We start from the raw sequence: 18728 nt of genomic DNA, 5'->3' as shown, positions 1-18728 counted from the left end.
TTTCTAGTAACTTAAGCTTACATTTAAGTTTTATGCATTTCTCTGAACATATACTTTATAAAAAGGTATTAAAACATTTGCAAAAAAAAATGTGATACCTAGGAATGGTTTTAACAAAAGATGTACAAGAATTTGGTGAAAAAAATGTTTAACTTTAAACATCTGAAGAAAAGTAAATGAACGGGAGCATCATGTTCCTAGATTTCAAAATTTGGTATCAGAGATACTAGTTCTTAAAATGACCTATAAGCTCAATGCAATCCCATTCAAAATCCAACAGGATTTTTCAAGCTTGATAAGGTTTTCCTAAAATTTACATGGCTAGAAGTAGTCAACACCATCCTAGGAAGTTAAGATGGAGGGAGGGGGGAATCTGTTCTACTAGACCTAAAAGCTGATTATTAAGCTACAGTAATTAAATTGTCATTGGGAATTTGATAAATGACAGAAGTAACTTTGGCAGTGGGGGAAAGGATGACTTTTTAAATAATTCTTGGACAACTGGTTAAGCAAATGAAAGGGAAGAAAACAGCCCCTTGCCTCCTATCATACACCAAAATAACATACATGTGAAAGGCAAAACTATAACACATTTAGAAGGAAATCTAGAATATCCTTTTTACTTTGAATCAAGGAAGAATTTCTTAAACTAGACAGAAAACAACATTAAATATAAAAGATTGGTCAATCTACATTAAAACAGACTTCTACTCATCAAAAGAGGTCATAAATTGAAAGAACAAAGAGATGTTACTAAAAAGACATGAAACTAACCAAAGATTAGTATGATAGGCAGCCTCCAACAATGGTCACTGACCATCCCTGCAGCCTGGTGTTCACACCTTTCTGTTGTCCCCTCCTACACTGTAGCAGGTTTGCTCTGCATTACCAAGTACATGGGGCAGAAGTAATGCTGTATCATGTCTGAGATTAGGTTACAAAAACTACAGCTTCTTTTTCTCTTGGATCCCTGAGGCAAGCAAGATGCCATGTTCTGAGCATCCCTATGAAGAAATCCACACGGCAAGGTCCTGAGGCTGGCCAACAATCATGTGACTGACACCTTGACTGCAGTCTCCTGAGAAACTGGGCCAGTTTTATTATGCTACACAGCAAAATAACTAATTAGCATCCTTAATAAAGAATTCCCATGAATAGATATGGAAAGATAACCAGAAAAAAATGGGCAAAAGATATAAACAGGCTTTTCACAGAAAATGCAAAGTATGTTTAACTTCATCAATAAACAGGGAAAGGCAAATTAAAGATACATACCATTTTCATCTGTCGAAATGACAAAAATTGGCCAGGATATGGAGCCTAAGTAACCTTGATATACAAGTTGTAGGTATGTAGAACTGTTATAATCACTGTGAAGGAAAAATGTGGCATTTTTTTTAAAAACTGAAGATAAATATAACCCACAAACTAGCAATACAGAACTCCTGTATCCGTAAACATGCATAAGAATCTGCATAGCAGCATTGTTTATGCAAGCAAAATTCAGTACATAGCCCAATTGTCCATCAAGAGGATGGGTAAATTGTGTATTTATATAATAGAATACTATACACACTAAAATGAACTATACACACTAAAATGAACTATGCATAAACATGATTAAATCTTAGAGCTGAGTGAAAAACCAAGTCTCAGAAGATACCATGCAATATTCAAAATATTTAAATGTTAATATAGAATTCATATATGAATCAACAATAGATGTCAATGTGTAAATCAAGAAAATAAACCCTTTATTTTTTTTTAATGTTTACTTATTTTTGAGAAAGAGACAGAGCGCAAGCAGGGGAGGGTCAGTGAAAGAGGGAGACAGAAGATCTGAAGCAGGCTCCAGGCCCCGAAATGTCAGCAGAGCCTGACATGGGGCTCAAACTCCCCAACCGTAAGATCGTGACCTGAGCCGAAGTCGGATGTGTAACCAATTGAGCCACCCAGGGGACCCAACCCTTGTATTCTTTAAATAAACCAACTACACAATAAAACTTTATCAAGTGATGAAAGTAGCACAAATCATTCAGCAATCACTAATAATTTCCAAATCACTTGTTTCAACAGTTGGGTTGGTAGAATTTTTTTGACATGGCTACCACCAGCTAAATGATGCTCTCATATGCGGATGCAAACTCTTCCAAGGACTTCCCCCATTCAATTGGTAGTCATTAACGAATATGCTCTTTGGCAACTGAAGAGAAGGGACGCATGTCCCTTCTGATCCTGATCCTGATCCCCATCTTATCAGACAGGACAGTACCACCTGGGTGCTGGCTATATGCCAAGAGCTAGTGGCAGGTGCTCCCAACTAGAGATAAAGGGTGAGAAGACAGGGCTAATTGCGTGGGGACTGATGATCTTGGTTGCCGGAACTGGAAACTTGTGTTTCTGTCTCATTTCATACCCAAAACTGCCCCCAGCCCCTGCATTGGCCAACCAAGAAACAATGGTTGGATGAGCAGCTTGGTTAGGTCAAGAAGGGTGAATTTGTAGAGATGGAGAGGGCAAACAAATATGATACTCCTGTCTGGAGCTCAGCCAAGGGAAGAGGGAAGAAAAGAGCAGTTGTGTTATCACTTGCCTTAGAGCATACTCTTCTGGGTAGGAGAATCCTGGAAGAGTCACTCGCCTCATGCCTCTTCAGTGCACACGACAGGCCACCCTCCACCACAGAACAAGTTGCCAAAATGTTAAAAAAAAAAAAAAATCTAAAGGGCCATTACTGCACCACAAGGGGCTATGTCCCTAAACACCTGTGCCTGCCCACACTCCCTTCCAATCTTCCCAGCTGCTACCAGAGCTTAGACATATGTCGCCCTTCAGCAGGATGAGGCATTTCTCTGGGAGGATGAACAGACGAGATCCTCTTTAGCTTGGTTGCCCAGGTTCCTCCTCCCACTCAAGGGCTTACAAAACCAGATAAGATTCCCCAACACTTGAAATAATAGTATATCTTCTGTAAGTCCTTCAGCTTTGTCCCCAGTGCTCAAACCAGAAATGCATCACAAAGAATCGTGTGGTTTTTGAGATAAACCGCCATGTACTGGAACTTATATTCGTTATACTTTATGCAAAAACACGGAAAGCTAATCAAGTTTTGGAAAAAATACCCTTGTGGTAAAACTAAGAAAAACGAAGAAATTCAGGATAGTGGTTATCCTTGGAGGAAGAGGATAATTTTCTATTTAAGTCGGGTGGCAGATTTACATTTATTATGTATGGTTCATACATATCTTCCACAAGAAGTTTTCCTCAGGGTTGATATTCTGGGTTTACTAAGTCAGCTTTATTGCGAGCTCCCGTTTTCTACAATAATGCTATCACCACCTTACAAGAATGAGTAAGAAACTCTGTCAAATGCTGAGACTGTGCTGGAATCAAGACATTCATGTCCGTTGAGTTTCCCAGTTGCATCTAAAGAAAGGAATGAGGTTAATTTGATATGGCCTGTTCTTAGCTTAGGATCTAGGTCAGTTGTCCATCACATTTTCTCTTAAATGCTGACAAAATTGTCAAGTACTTTTAAGAGTCGTCAAACTTTTCAGAACTTACTCCTCACCTGTATTTTTCCATCTCTAATCTTTTGGCACCTCTTCTATTTTCTGTAGTTTCTTACTCACAGTAACTATAGTCAGGAATGCATTTGACCCCAGGTATATGATGAGCTCATTGAAATAGGTTTGGTGTTTCTTTAGATTTTTTCATCTAAACTAATAGCTTCTCACAAAGAAAATCTATCCTTTTCAACAAGTCTGGAGATCATTTTCCTCTTGAGATTGTTACAGGGATGTTATCTTTCCCTAGCAAGTTGGATTTGACTTCCCTGATCTCAGTTCAGATAGCAAAAGCCCTTTTCATTGTTTTGAGTTTTTGTTACTGACACTGTTTTCCTGCCACTTCCAAGCTTGGCATAGATCTCTATTAATCACAACAACAGAGACCCCTCCTTGTTCAGGATTAACCCTGAGTTTTATTCTCTTTTGGGGTTTCTAGAAGTTAACAGTCATAGCTTCATATTTGCCCCTTTAAAAAGCTGAATCTTCTGCAATTAAGATTACCTAAAACAACAGATGTGACACTAACTGTAGCAAACAATACCTTCCCAAGTTTTGAAATGCCAGGAAGACCAGGTGCTCTCTGACCAGGAATTCAAGCAGAAGCACAGTAAATGCTGTCCAGCCTGTGGGCAGACTGAGGTATGTGGCGTAGGGTCACTTCTTATGGACGCAGAGGAGAAGACGGTTTAAAAGGAAAGTTTGTGCAACACAGCTACAGTAGAATAAAGATAAAAAGTTCAAATTACCACACTCAATTTAAATTTACTCTAAAGAAACAGCCCCCCCCCCCTTTAGGAAAGCTTGAAAGAAACTAAAACTAAAATAAAATTTCCAAAACTGCTTTGCAAAAAAAGTCACTCAACACAGATGCTTCCACTTATAGAACTCGTCATCTACTTTGTATCATCAGGCATTTAGCACACCAAAGAACAAAATAATGACATATCTTTAGTTCACGTAGGAATAAGAGATAGATAACACACTATACACCTTAACTGACCATGAAAAGATTGTTTTATTCCATGAAAATATTCTCAACAGAGAACACTATCTTAAACAAAGCATTTACCATTAAGAAATCAACATGTGCACAAAAAGAGTAAAAATTACTGAAAAATTAAAGATTTCTTTTGGACAATTCACATGTTCAAAATTTAAGAATGATTTAAGAATGATTTAAACTGTGCAAGTACAAATGTCTGTCCTATTGTAATAACCCACGTACAGGTTGCACTATGCCACGTGAAGGACCTTGCCTCCTACGGAAGCAAATCCTGCTTTGAGAAAAACAAACAGTAGCCTGAAAAGAACAGTTAGTCCTTACAAGAAAGCCTTAAACTTTGCCCTCTGTGGCCGTCAGCCAAAAAAACACAAGCACTTCAGGCTTTGTACAGAGGACAAACACAGCCAGATCACATTTCCTCCTCATTGCTAACCTTTAAAATAAAAATAGCACTAGATTTTAAAACTACTTTATGTAGTCTGTCAGTATTGAATAATGTCACATTATATAAATAACCCTGTAAAGAGATTCAAAATCTAAACTTCATAGTTTACTAGCCTCAAAGGTAATACGCTATATGTCAGCTGTGTAACAGGGGTGCACTTGATCTTATGAAGGCATTAACTTTCACACAATTGTCATTCAGCTTTAGTATAACTGCTAGTAGGATTCAAATAACATTGGGAAAGAATTATTAAAGCAGTCACACAGCTTCTAAAATATTGCTTAAAATCCAGTAATACACAGACCCATTTCACGTTCTTTCTTCCCTCAAAACAGTAAAGAACAAAATTAATGAAGCTTCTGTGGTACAAATATCCCCCCACCCATGCCCATCTCCCTATTAAACACTACTAAGAAATTAGTTAAGATACAAGTCATTAACAGAATCACAAATGCGAGGCAGGACAACATGAGCAACAGGCGCACTAACAACAATTATATTTACAAGTATAAACAAACAGGAATTTCCATTGTACAAGTAAAAGTGCACATAGATCATTACAAAGTTTCACTAAATTTTATCTGGTTGAAACAAAAGCATCACTTGGAAACAGACTACCATTTTAATAAGAACATGGTCACCCCAAATTAAAACACAACGGGGAGGCGGGGGGGGGAGGGAGTCCATAAAACTTCTCCTAAAAACACTGAGTAAAGTAAAATGGACTTGGACATGTCTTTAGTCTGATGCATAAATTTGAAGATGCACCATCACACATGGTAGAGCTCTAAAAGCCACCTACCAAGGCTACATCGGCACCCGCGGCAGCGCTGCCGAGTTAAAGGAGGTCGCACCGAGCTGACACATAAAGCCCTTTGTGGGATACTGTAGTGGTAGTGTTGGCAATCGACAGGTTTAGGCACTCTAGTTTAAGGCAGCATTTGAATGGAAGCAGCTGACTTCTGACAACAGTCCTGTGTCTTGAGGTGGTGAGGATCTTGTGTGTTTATTATGCCAGGATTTCAGTGCTGACTATAGATTCTTCCCAGACTGAGGTGAAGATGGATCACGTTTCAGAGTTCTTTCAACCGGGCTGTAGGCTAGAGCAGAGATGTTTTCTTTTTCTTATCACAGACACTTCAGGTCCACAAACTACTTCTTCATCATGCCCAAACTGGAATGTTTGTAGTGGGGAAGTTATAGCAGCGTACACGAATACTAGGATGGAAACATTAGTGCTGGAGATGTCTGACAAAGTGACTTGCACTACAAATGTAAAACAAAACAAAGGCTTTGACGAGAACAAGGGATTATAAAGACATGCCTGAAAAATCTAGCCCAATCACTCTAGACATGCAACAGGATGTTAAGCAAGCACAGAGGTGGCGCAGGCAGACACTGACGAATGGCAAGGGTTCTAACAGACGACGGGTCTAAAAGCCAATTAGAACAGAGCTGGGATAGACAGTCCTGTTGGGACAGCCAAAGAGAAGACAAATTTAATGAGAGCTCTGCATTCTTTCTGATTTAGACATCAGTAAAAGAAATGGAAAAAAAGGTTAGCCATTTTCGGCTTGTTCCCTTTATGTGAATAATTGTGAATGACCAATTTAAGGATTGGTATTACAGTGATTTTTTAAAACAATGTATGGAAATGATAATGAAGTTAGTTTAAAAAAAAACAAAACAAAAAACGTCTGCATGCACTCATGCAACTTGCTTCTCTCACTCTCTGTTTGAGCCTGACAACTCTAATACCCTCCCCCTAAAAGCAGCTGCATGTAACCTCCTTCAACATCTTGCCCATTTCCTCAGAAACCCTCTTCAGGAACCTGTAGTCCAGGAGGAAAAAGAAAAGAACAATTACTGAAGACCTTTGGTAAGACCAAAAGGGGTGTTCAGTTTAAAGTGTCTGTCCCCAAAGTGTCTGTCCTAAAATTATTTTACAGTCAGCTATGTGAGAACACCAGAAAAATCTGGGACATGAGCAAACTTAAAGGACCAGTCTCTTAAGTGCTTCCTCACTTTACTTCCCCACATGACCAGCACTGCACAATCCTTTATGGTACAGTATTTCCAACAAATGCTTGTTGAAATTAATGGGAAAAAAAAATCTTGAATTGATGATTTAGCCAAAATGAGGAAATGCCCTAAATGGTGATAAAGATAATATAGTCATTCAACCCAGTCAGTCAAAAGTTTTCAAAGTAAAATTTGCCAGGACTTGCCTTCCATTCAAGATTTCCTCTCAGTGTACTTAGAATCTATTTTCCTATGTATAACTGCTAAATGCTAAACAATCACCAAAACGGTATTTCCCCAAAGACATATTCAAGATGAAAAATACAAGCATTAATTTGGAAGGAAGCTTATATATTATTAAAAATTTGTAGTATACTAGATGAAAATATTTTCAGGTCTCAGAAGAAAACCATTTTATTCACTCAAGAGCTGGACCAGGTGGGCTTATTTTGCAGGTCTCTTGATTAGCCTACTACTGAAATAGATTTACGTTTGAGGTGCTTGTTTTCTTCCCTTAGGAAACCAAAGCAAAGAATAGGGAGGAAAATGAAAATGACTGTATTTCTTATTCTTTCAATAAGCCAACTATGACTTTTCTTCCTAAAAACTGTAGCTAGAAAAACTCAAACTCCTATGCTAAACCACTCTTTTGGGAGCCAGCTTTCTATAGCATTTCAGAGCAGTTTTACTTATTTAAATTCACTACAGTCACTGTGTTTTCAGAAGCAAAGTGTGTGTTAGGTGAAGAGGGCTTTCTATCTATGGATTCCTGCCCAAAGATCAAATTCTATAACTTATAAGGCAGAAAAGCACAAATCTTTCACAGAGACTTAAGCAGGACATAAAGCAAAAGGCATCAATTAAGCTTCACACCAATGTCACTCAAATGGTAAAACATCATGAGAACGGTTTCTTGTGGTACTATTCACATCTTTAAGATAGAGCCTACACTCAGCTCACATAGTGAACAATGTATCTTGGATGCTCTTTAAGTTTTCTTATGTTTTCCCACCCATTGAATGTGTTTCCATTTTCCATTATTGTTCCTATGTCATACATGTCACAAAGCTGCCTGGTTAGTTTAGATGTAAGTTACTGCACCTTTACTGTTTTTCTCTAGAGTTACATCTATGTATGATGTGGGAACGTAGCCTTCTTCACCGTTCTGTCTCCGAGCTCTTGTCCAGCCATCACCTTTGTCTTCCTCAATGATGTATAGAACTTCACCTTCTTTCATTGCCAGGGTACCTTCATTATGTCCTAAATGAGAATTTTCACAGCACAAGTGTAATTAAAGTAATAATTTCGAGTAAAAGTTACAAACACAATACAAAACAACATGAAACTCTACTAGATTTCAACATACCTAGAACCAAGAGCCCAGTGACAAGATATTATTAGCAACAGCTCTATGATGCTTTTGTAGTTTATCCAACACTTTCATATATAACATTATCTCACTGGAACTGGACAGTGGCCCTGAGAAACTGGCATTATTAATATCACCGCCATATAACAGATGAAGTATCTGAGCTCAATGACATTATATGATTTGACAGGATATTCTAACTCCTATTTCACTTCTCCAACTCTTTTCCCAAATTTGAGTGGCATTGCTGTCGAGAAAATTCATGACGTGTAAATCAGGAAAATATTAAGACTGTGAGAGGGCGGGAAGAAAGAAGAATATAGTTTTGAAAGAGAGCAGACAAAAACACAGGTTCCCCTCTGGTGATGGTGAAAGCAGAATAGTCACAGCCACAAAGCACAAACTTCCTTCAAAACCTCATGAACCTCAGGGCTCTCTTTCTTCCCCATTGCCAACCACTCCCAACCCGCTTAGCAGTAACAGTTTTCACAAATCAGTCTTCATTTAACATGTTAAATTCTCTAGGTTACATTATAGCAAGCCCTTATTCAGTATTATTTTCTCAGAATGAGGAGTAATTAAAAACTTTACTCAACTTTAAAATTAATACAACGGATGGGTGGGGAAGGACCTTAAGTCATATGCCATTTTATAACAATTTATTTGTGAAAGTGTTACTCTGCTCCTCAGAATTGAGGAAAAGGATTTTTCACAGTCCACAAGCAGAAAAATCTGCAAGAGAGAACCACAATGTCTTCCTTCCCTCACAGGGATTGCTCCCCACCTCTCACAGGGGAAGGATGGCATAGTCAGAAGCTACTACATTCTCTCCTTTTCTCACCGGAAAATATGACCTACAGAGTCAAGCTATAATAAGGACATTTAGCTATGCCATTTGCCTTGTACCTGTCTCTCAATGTTAGCAAGTTACAAGGAAGAGCTTATAGTGGCATCCACTAGACTTCCACTTCCTAGGTTCTGAGCCACCTGCTCAAGCTGCTTCAACTTTAGTGATTACATGTAGCATTAGTAAGATCTCTGGAGGAAATTAAATTCTGTATCAACCAAAGTTGACAGTCAAATAAAAATCTGTACTGGGATGCTGATAACACCGGTAATTTTCTTTCAGTGTCATGTATAAAAGAAAAACCTCTATTTGTAATACAGTTAAACAAAAATATTCATACTAATGAGCTGGAATTATAATTTTCTGACAATGTATTATTTAGCTAAGGACACCTAAGTACATGTTTCAGTGTATGCAGACTTTAAGGAACCAATGTTATCAAATACAAAAGAAAATCATACCATCAAAAGGGTAGATAGCTTTGCAGTGTCCAATAGCAGGCAAGGGATCGTCATCTTCAAATTCATCATCGAACTCATTGTGATGACCATGTTGTTGGGGTGGCCCTCGGACTTCTTGGTTTGCATCATCAGTGTAACTTCCCTCAGGACTATAAAACATAGAAGTTTATCTCATCAAGTATCACAAAGATGGAAACTTTTTATGCTATCTGAAGGTTGATCTCAGCATCAATTCACAGAACTAAATATCAATGACACAGTTCCAAATTAAGCCTTGTCTTAAATGTTGATGATATATATAAATTGCCTGCAATACAAAATGCTTCTTTGTTGAAGTTCCTGAAACTAAAAAATTACAGTGTTCTAGGCATATGGCATGCATTCAACAAATAGGTCTATCACTGGGTCCAGAGATAAAATGGAGAAATGTAGGGAATACTTGCCTTTCATCATCCCGGATTTATCACCTCCTCTTTTGGCAAAAGAACCCTAAAATTCCACAGGAGACCCACCCAGACCTATGGTCAGTTCACAGACTTCCTGGGGAGTTCTGTCCTGGCTCCAGAGGGCCCGTCTCAGCACAGCACTTGTGTGGTCAGAGTGAATAGTTAACGAGTAGGCTTATAACCTGGTCAGATAGAAAAGACCCACAGAGACTTTTCCTTAGGACTGAAGAGAAGCTCCCTCCCTTCCTTTTCCACTGGACTTGGACCTGGAGAAATATGAGCCCAGTGCTTTGGAAGATCACCATATGAAGCCTTCAAATGAAGCCAATATAGTGGAAGGTAGAACTGTGAGGTGGAGAGAAACAGTCCTGTGGATATCATCTGAGCTCTTAGATCAAGCTCTCCCTAAAGCAAGCCAATAAAATCCCTTTTCATATTTATTGTCACTGAAAGCAAAAAGACTCCTAATAAAGTTAACTTCCAATTAATCATGCTAACAGGGAGGTTAGTAAAACTCAGAAAATCCAAAAGAACAGGTAAACCCACAGGCATCTTTTTCCTTAAAATATTTTTAAGTCAAAGAGAGAAAAAATGTTAATTTTGCTAAAGAATCAAATGACTGAACAAGATAATGGAAAATCTGTATGATCAGAAATTAAAAGCACTTTTAGTATGCCTAAAAGCCACGTTCTTAAATAACACAAACAAGAGAGATTAGATTACTTTAATCTAGGTTTTAACTAGTAAGAAAACCAGTATATTTGTGGGTTTCTCTTGATATACAGGTACTCTTTCAAAAAGTGATAAGAGTTTGAGAAGGAAGAACTAACATTTCTCAAGCACATACTGTTCCCAGGTATTTTATTATGAGGTGCTCTATGTACATTACTTCATTTATTACTAATAACACTATATGGTAGGTATTTTATTTTTCTATTTCAAGTTTATGCATTTTTGAGATAGAGAATGGGAAGGGGAGAGAGGAGGAGAGAATCCCAAGCATGCTCTGTGCTGTCAGGGCAGAGCCCGATGCAAGGCTGATCTCACAAAAGGGGAGTTCATGACCTGAGCTAAAATCAAGAGTCAGACGACGCTTAGCCAACTGAACCATCCAGGCACCCCTGTATGATAGAGATTTTAACCTCTGTATTTTAGGAAACTAGGACTCAGAGATCATTAAAAATGACTTGCTCAAATTACACTGTAAGTAGTAACCAAGATTTGATACTAGATCTCTCAAATTTTTTCTAAGGAGAATTCTAATTTGTTGGCTCTTAGTGGGGGCAGAGTGGGGAGAGACATATACACAGAGGGGGAAATTGTCACAAATGGTATGAAAGCATGGAAACTTAGCAAAATGCCTTTTGGAAGCTCTGACTCAAACTAACAATATTGTTTTTTCCTTCACAAAACTTTAAGCAATTTAACAGTTAAGTTTTTCTTCGGCATAAGCCATCCAACTCCATCTAAACCTTAAGGGAATCTTCCCAGGTCTGAGGAGCCTATGCCTTCAGACAGTAGCTCCACAAATTTTCTATGTTCATACCTTTGTTTTTGGATGTATGACAAACTAGAACAAACCAGCAATGGGAAATTTCATATTTTATGTGTAACTACTGTAAAGAAACAGAAAATCATTTAGGTTCATAAGACTAACGCTATTAAAAGCCAAACCCATTACATCAAGGAAGAAGAAAAAGAACTGTATGAAATTTAGAATGAATTTTAGAACAAAATTTAGAACGAAATTTAGAAAAAAGTGAAAGAAGTTTGAGGGGAAAAAAATACAAATAAAATGCAAAAAGTGACCTTTCTCGTCCCTGTGTTACAAGATGATTTATGTCACTGCTATGTCTTCTGTCTCCTCTCCCACCTGTTTTCCCTTCAACTTCAGAGAGCCAAGCCTTAGGAAAAAAATAAATAAAACTGGGCTTAGTAAGTATTCTTAAAAGCTCAAAAGATAGTCTACAATTAAAATGTGCTTTGAGTTTTTATAATTATGTAATTCTTAGAGAATGGAAACCTTTATTCCAGTTTGACCAACGATCAACTTCATAGCTGATAAGCATAAATGTTTAGTTTTACATAAAGTTTTAATTAAAAAGAAAAACTTGAATGAGGGACTAATTCTAAAGATTATAGACCATAATGATTCCTTTCTTTTAGATAGTAACCCTAAAATTAAATATTTGAAGATAAAATTGTAGCAAAAATCAATCTATCATAATGAAGTTTATACAAATGAATTTGTCTTAGACAACTGCAAAGTAACAAACCTACCTCATTCTTGTGAATTTCCATTCGTAGGCGGTCAATGTTATTCATGGTCTCTGCTAATTTAGGCTGCAAACTCCCTGGATCCCCCATTTGTGGATTTTTCTCATACACATCTTTCATTTTGTTGAGTGCTTCTCTGAAAATGAGAAGGAAGTCACAGAATTAAATATTCACTTCATATGTTCCCAGATAAAAGAGTTTCATTTGATTTGGGGGGGCTCTCATGTAGCCTATCTTAACAGAGTAATAACATCTCTTTAAATATAGTCAAACATTACCTGTTTACAGATAATGTGCATAAAGATGATTGTATAGAGTGGGCAATTTATGAAGACCGACTTAAAACATTTGGAATAAAAAAAGAGATTTTTCATTTCTTGCTTCTCATTTATGAGATTTTATATATGTAATATATGTAAGTATATATTACATATATGTATATTGTGTGTGTATACACACACACACACATGTGTGTCTTTGTATTTATATAGGTTTAATCAAGGACTGGAAGAATATTCCTCAATATTCTTAAACTCATCATGTCCCAAATCAAATTCATTATATTCCTCCATAGACATATATTCCTCCTTAGTTCACAGCATCTTTGGCCTCCCACTCATCCATGCTAGAAACAGGAATACATGTTTAACTTGACCCTCTCCCAGCTCATTCATCTCCTCCTCATTTCTCTAATCACACCACTGTAGGTTATGTATGCCTCAGTCAGTACTCTGACTTCCTCTAATATCTGACATTACTGGCTAACAACTCTTTTCCTTCTTAATTTCCTAGAAGTTACATTTTCTTTTCCTTTCTTCTCACCTCTACTGTCTCATAATGTCCTTCAGTGGCTCTTTCTCAACTTCTGCTCATCCTTTAAGTGTGTTACATAAAATGACAGAGGTTTCTTCTCATCTCATCTTATACGTCTTTTTGAAAACGATCCCTTCTACTTTCTAGTTTTACTGAAATATAATTGACTCTACTATTTTAATATCACCTATCTTTAGAAGATTTGAGTAATTTCAGCCTTCTTTCTTTCCTAAGTTTTAGACACTTTGAACAAGTATCCTTTTCGGGGTCCATCTAGTGCCTTTTTTTTTTTTTTAATTCTGTGCTCTTCATTGCTTTTTCTTTTTAAAATAAGCCCCTAAGTGTAGTGCTGAAGTACTGTCTAGTGTTTCTAAGTGCAAGAAGGCTGTGAGATGCCTTATGGAAAAAATGTTATGTGGTTAGATAGACTTTGTTCAGGCATGAGTTACAGTGCTATCAGCCCTGAGTTCAAAGTTAATAAACCAACAGTATATATTATAATGAGTCTTCAAATAGAAACACATATAAAACAAGGTTATAACTGACCAGGTGATGAAAATGTTGTGGCCAGAGGCTAAATGGAGCCTTAAACCTGTATTTTCCATTTCAGTCTTCACGAATTCAGTGCTCACAATAACTTTATAGTACATAACTACCACATGCTGGAAAAACTGGACAGCAACATGCAGAAAAATGAACCTAGACCACTTTGTTACACCATACACAAAAAGAAACTCAAAATGGATGAAAGACCTAAATGTAAGACAGGAAGCCATCAAAATCCTTGAGGAGAAAGCAGACAAAAACCTCTTTGACCTCAGCTGCAGCAACTTCTTACCCTACACATCTCCAGAGGCAAGGGAAACAAAAGCAAAAATGAACTATTGTGACCTCATCAAAATAAAAAGCTTCTACACAGCAAAGGAAACAATCAGCAAAACCAAAAGGCAACCGACAGAATGGGAGAAGATATTTGCAAACGACATATCAGATAAAGGGTTAGTATCCAAAACCTATAAAGAACTTATCAAACTCAACACCCAAAAAACAAACAATCCAATGAAGAAATGGGCAAAAGATATGAATAGATGCTTCTTCAAAGAAGACACTCTGATGGCCAACATATGAAAAAACGCTCAACATCACTCATCATCAGGGAAATACAAAGCAAAACCACAATGAGATACCACCTCACACCTGCCAGAATGGCTAACATGAACAACTCAGGCAACAACAGATGTTGGAGAGGATGCGGAGACAGAGGATCTCTTTTGCATCGTTGGGGGGAATGCAAGCTGGTGCAGCCACTGTGGAAACAGTAAAAACAGAATTGCCGTACGACCCAGCAATTGCACTACTAGGCATTTATCCATGGGATACAGGTGTGCTGTCTCAAAGGGACACATGCACCCCAATGTTTATAGTAGCACTATCAACAATAGCCAAAGTATGGAAAGAGCCCAAATGTCCATTGATGGATGAATGGATAAAGATGTGTGTGTGTGTGTGTACACACACACACACACACACACACACACACACACAATGGAGTATTACTCAGCAATCAAAAAGAATGAAATCTTGCCATTTTCAACTACATTGATGGAACTAGAGGGTGTTATTATGCTAAGCAAAATTAGAGAAAGACAAATATCATATGACTTCACTCGTATGACTTTAAGATACAAAACAGATGAACATAAGGGAAGGGAAGCAAAAATAATACAAAAACAGGGAGGGGGACAAAACGTAAGAGACTCTAAATATGGAGAACAAACAGATGGTTACTGGAGGGGTTGTGAGAGGGAGGATGGGGTAAGTGGGTAAGGGGCATTAAGGAATCTCCTTCTGAAATCACTGTTGCACTATATGCTAACTTGGATGTAAATTAAAAAAATAAATAAAAATTAAAAAAACATAACTACCACAAATAATGAGAATTAACTATATTACAGTGTTTCATTTATGATTAAGCATCCCATTATACCTGATGTACAATTCTTAACATCAAAATTTCAATCATTTCTACACCTGAAACTAATGTGATGCGTGTCAACTATACTTCAATTAAAAAAAAAAAAAAATCTGGAACGAAACTGCCTGAGCTACAAAAAAAACAAAAACAAAACCGTCCAAAAACTTTCAATCACTCATGCTATGGTTTAAGCTCCAATTTTATCTTTACTATAAAAGCAGACAGTAAAGGCACCAATTCACTGTAATAACCCTTTATTCATCATAAATATCTGTTCATTAAAACAAAACTGAACCAAAGGAAACTTTTTATAAAATTGAAAAAAAATTACAGCAATGAGTCAATGAATCTGAAGCTATAAGTAATCAAGTACTGTATGTTAACTTGCTGCAAACAAAATAATTATAGCCTTAGGTTTCTACTGAGCTCAATTTATGTATCAAAGCAAAATGAAATGTATCAAGGTGTAAGAGGCCGTTAATGTTGGTGAAAACTGCTGTTGATAATGAACCATTAAACTGTTTTGCTGGGGCGCCTGGGTGGCGCAGTCGGTTAAGCGTCCGACTTCAGCCAGGTCACGATCTCGCGGTCCGTGAGTTCGAGCCCCGCGTCGGGCTCTGGGCTGATGGCTTAGAGCCTGGAGCCTGTTTCCGATTCTGTGTCTCCCTCTCTCTCTGCCCCTCCCTTGTTCATGCTCTGTCTCTCTCTGTCCCAAAAATAAATAAACGTTGAAAAAAAAAATTTTTTTTTAATAAATAAATAAATAAAATAAACTGTTTTGCAATATTATTGAGGACATGGACTATTATCATCCAATAAGTAAACTGCAACCTAAGAAACTAACATTTCATTTTTATTTATCACACAGCAACCATAAAATTTTGCAAAGTTTAGGAGTGTATTTTTTCCTCAAAAGATATTTTAATTAGGATATATGATTTTTATATCTTCGATACATCACATTTAAACATATCATTCAAAGTATACCCAGAAAGGAATAATAATGGTAAAAAAGACTTAATAGAAGAATACTTTTGGTCTGATTCTTTTTGTAGTTCTCTGTTAAGTTCATCGATACGTTGCTGTAGTTTTTTACGTCTCTGTTCTGGTGGCAGATGACTGAAATCTTCCAGTGCTGGGCCCTGAAAAGAGAATCTAAATTATAAAAGACATCTTGAGGAAATTTTCTTTTTTAAATATACCCGCTATAAAATAAAAATACACATCAGTTTTAAGTTTAATTTAAAATTAGCCCCAAACTTTTAAGAAGAAATCTACACAGATATGTGTATGTAAATTAAAACAACTATATTGAACAAAGCTTGAATTCCAGTTTATGAAATCATGAAATAGAACAGGTAAAAATATAACCAGATAAAGAAAATTGGTAATGACCACTATCACATCATTTTCAGGTCTTGGCAGTTAAAATAAATACATATGAACCTTCTTACAGCAACAACAACAAAATGGAAACACATAACATTTCTCACCTATACAAATTATTGTTCTTTATGTAACATCACCACATTCCCAAATCAAATACTGTGAATGTTCAGACTGCAAATATGAAAAGCTTATACAAATAAGTAGGCAACTTACCTCACAGAGATAATCTAACTGGTGAAATATATTTTAATATTGCATAGTCTCTGAATGATTACACTTATTAAACCACTCTTTAGAACCAAAACATACAAAAGGTAAAACTATCCATTGTGTGAACTGAAAGTAGAAATTATTCTAATAAGGAGTTTATTTTCAATTATCCTTTTGTACAACCAATAACATACCTCAGTTTTTCCCAAAAGAAAGATAAAATCCAAAGATTAAAGATGTGATCCTTCTTTAGGAAAGATGCTTGATGTTTGAAAAAATTTTAATGTTTTAATATGCAAGAAACTATCATTTAGGAAAAAGTACTAGTATTTAGTTGTAAACTTCTGATTCAAATTATGTCTTTCCCATCTTAAATGTTAATCATGTCACTCATATTAGAGGTTACACAACAGAGCCAATATTAGCAACTATTGATTCTATTTACCATAAACCCATATTTACATAAGTTTTGATACACTCCAAAAATTGATGATACCTATCACTCTTCATTTTTCTTTTTAAAATGGCGATATGAGGGGTGCCTGAGTGGCTCAGTCGGTTAAGCATCCGACTTCGGCTCAGGTCATGATCTCACGGTTTGTGACTTTGAGCCCCGCGTCGGGCTCTGTGCTGACAGCTCAGAGCCTGGAGCCTGCTTCAGATTCTGTGTCTCCCTCTCCCTCTGCCCCTCCCCTGCTCACGCTCTCTCTCTTTCAATAATAAACGTTAAAAAAAAAAAAATTAAAAGAAAATTAAATGGTGATTTGAAGAATATGCCAGTTCAATTTTTAAAGTATTGTTGAAATGAAACTCATCCTTGTTCACTGGGCCATTTATGCCCATAACATACTTAGTAGCTTTATTTCACCATCTATAAGAATGTTTCCCTGACTTTTAAAAAAAGAGAAAACTCACTCTTAGGATGGAACCATGATCAAAGGTTAACATTTCATTAATAACAGAATCTCCAGAATTTTCCCCAACTGGCCTATACATTATGGATATTCAACAAGCTCACCTTAAAAAATAGGGCATCTTGTCTAAGTGGCTTTGGTTTTTTAATCTACCAAGTAGCAGAAATAGTAAAATGTCAATCAACCAAATCTGACCTAAATAAATGAATGGCAGAATTTCCTAAGGTGCCTTTAAATTTAGGGGTCAATTATTAATGTAAGTTGTCGGTTTTAATCTAACTTCAGATGTAGGTTTTGAAAAGTATTATATATGTGCCAAAGATAAAACTTTTAATCTATATATTTTTAAATATTTCTTAAAATTTTGAAAAACTATCTAGTGAAGTAAAGAAATATATTTCAATGTGGGTATTTTTTGGTATTATTACAATAAACTCACAATTACCTGTAAGTAAACCTGCCTGCTTCCCACTTACCCCTAATCAAACCTTGTTCTCAAATTTAGTAACAGTAGGTATGAAAGCATTTCTAATATCCCATTTTGACATAACCGATTCTTTTATAGAATTTGAGAGCTAAACACTCTATTTCCAATGGATATAAAGACCTGTAAGGTATTTATTGACAACTTCTACTACAAGGGAATACATTTTAAAAAGGCTAAACTGAAAGTCTGAAAGAAACTGGTCTGAAAGAGAGTGGTCTACTTTCTAAAAATAAGAAATTATGCAACCCCCAATGATTTGGGGGTTAGGTCTTCACAATGTAGTTCCATTAATGTGATTGAAATGTATAAAGGACCATCTCACACACACACACACACACACACACACACACACACACACACACACTCACTCACAACTGCGCAAGCACATACTATAATTTAGGTTATGTGTGCTTTTATTCCCATTCAGTACTACAGAAGAAAGTACTGACTCTCTAATGAAATTAGTAGGAAATTTTCTTTCTTACTATTTTGAAAATCTAA

At 36.6% G+C, this 18728-nt stretch overlaps 1 protein-coding gene across 5 annotated transcripts in view; it reads right to left on the bottom strand.

Moving 5' to 3' along the window:
• Positions 1-3956: 3956 nt before the first annotated feature.
• FNBP1L (formin binding protein 1 like) overlaps positions 3957-18728 on the bottom strand; it is a 121093-nt gene continuing 106321 nt past the window's right edge. For 4 of the 5 annotated variants that reach the window (XM_040471008.1, XM_040471011.1, XM_040471010.1 and 1 more), the window contains 6 exons: positions 16260-16369; positions 12443-12575; positions 11972-12066; positions 9717-9865; positions 8141-8299; positions 3957-4281 (listed from right to left, as the gene is read on the bottom strand). In XM_040471008.1, the coding sequence (XP_040326942.1) occupies positions 4256-4281; positions 8141-8299; positions 9717-9865; positions 11972-12066; positions 12443-12575; positions 16260-16369 (672 nt within the window). In that variant the 3' untranslated portion in view covers positions 3957-4255. Of the gene's footprint in view, positions 4282-4565; positions 6850-8140; positions 8300-9716; positions 9866-11971; positions 12067-12442; positions 12576-16259; positions 16370-18728 lie in introns of those variants that run through there. The other variant, XM_040471009.1, reaches the window with a different exon arrangement.

The sequence above is a fragment of the Herpailurus yagouaroundi genome, unplaced genomic scaffold (assembly GCF_014898765.1).
Source record: "Herpailurus yagouaroundi ecotype Mexico unplaced genomic scaffold, PumYag 77, whole genome shotgun sequence".
Classification (NCBI taxonomy): domain Eukaryota; kingdom Metazoa; phylum Chordata; class Mammalia; order Carnivora; family Felidae; genus Herpailurus; species Herpailurus yagouaroundi.
The sequence above is the reverse complement of the archived record's forward strand: the minus strand, read 5'-3'. Positions and strand labels throughout refer to the sequence as shown.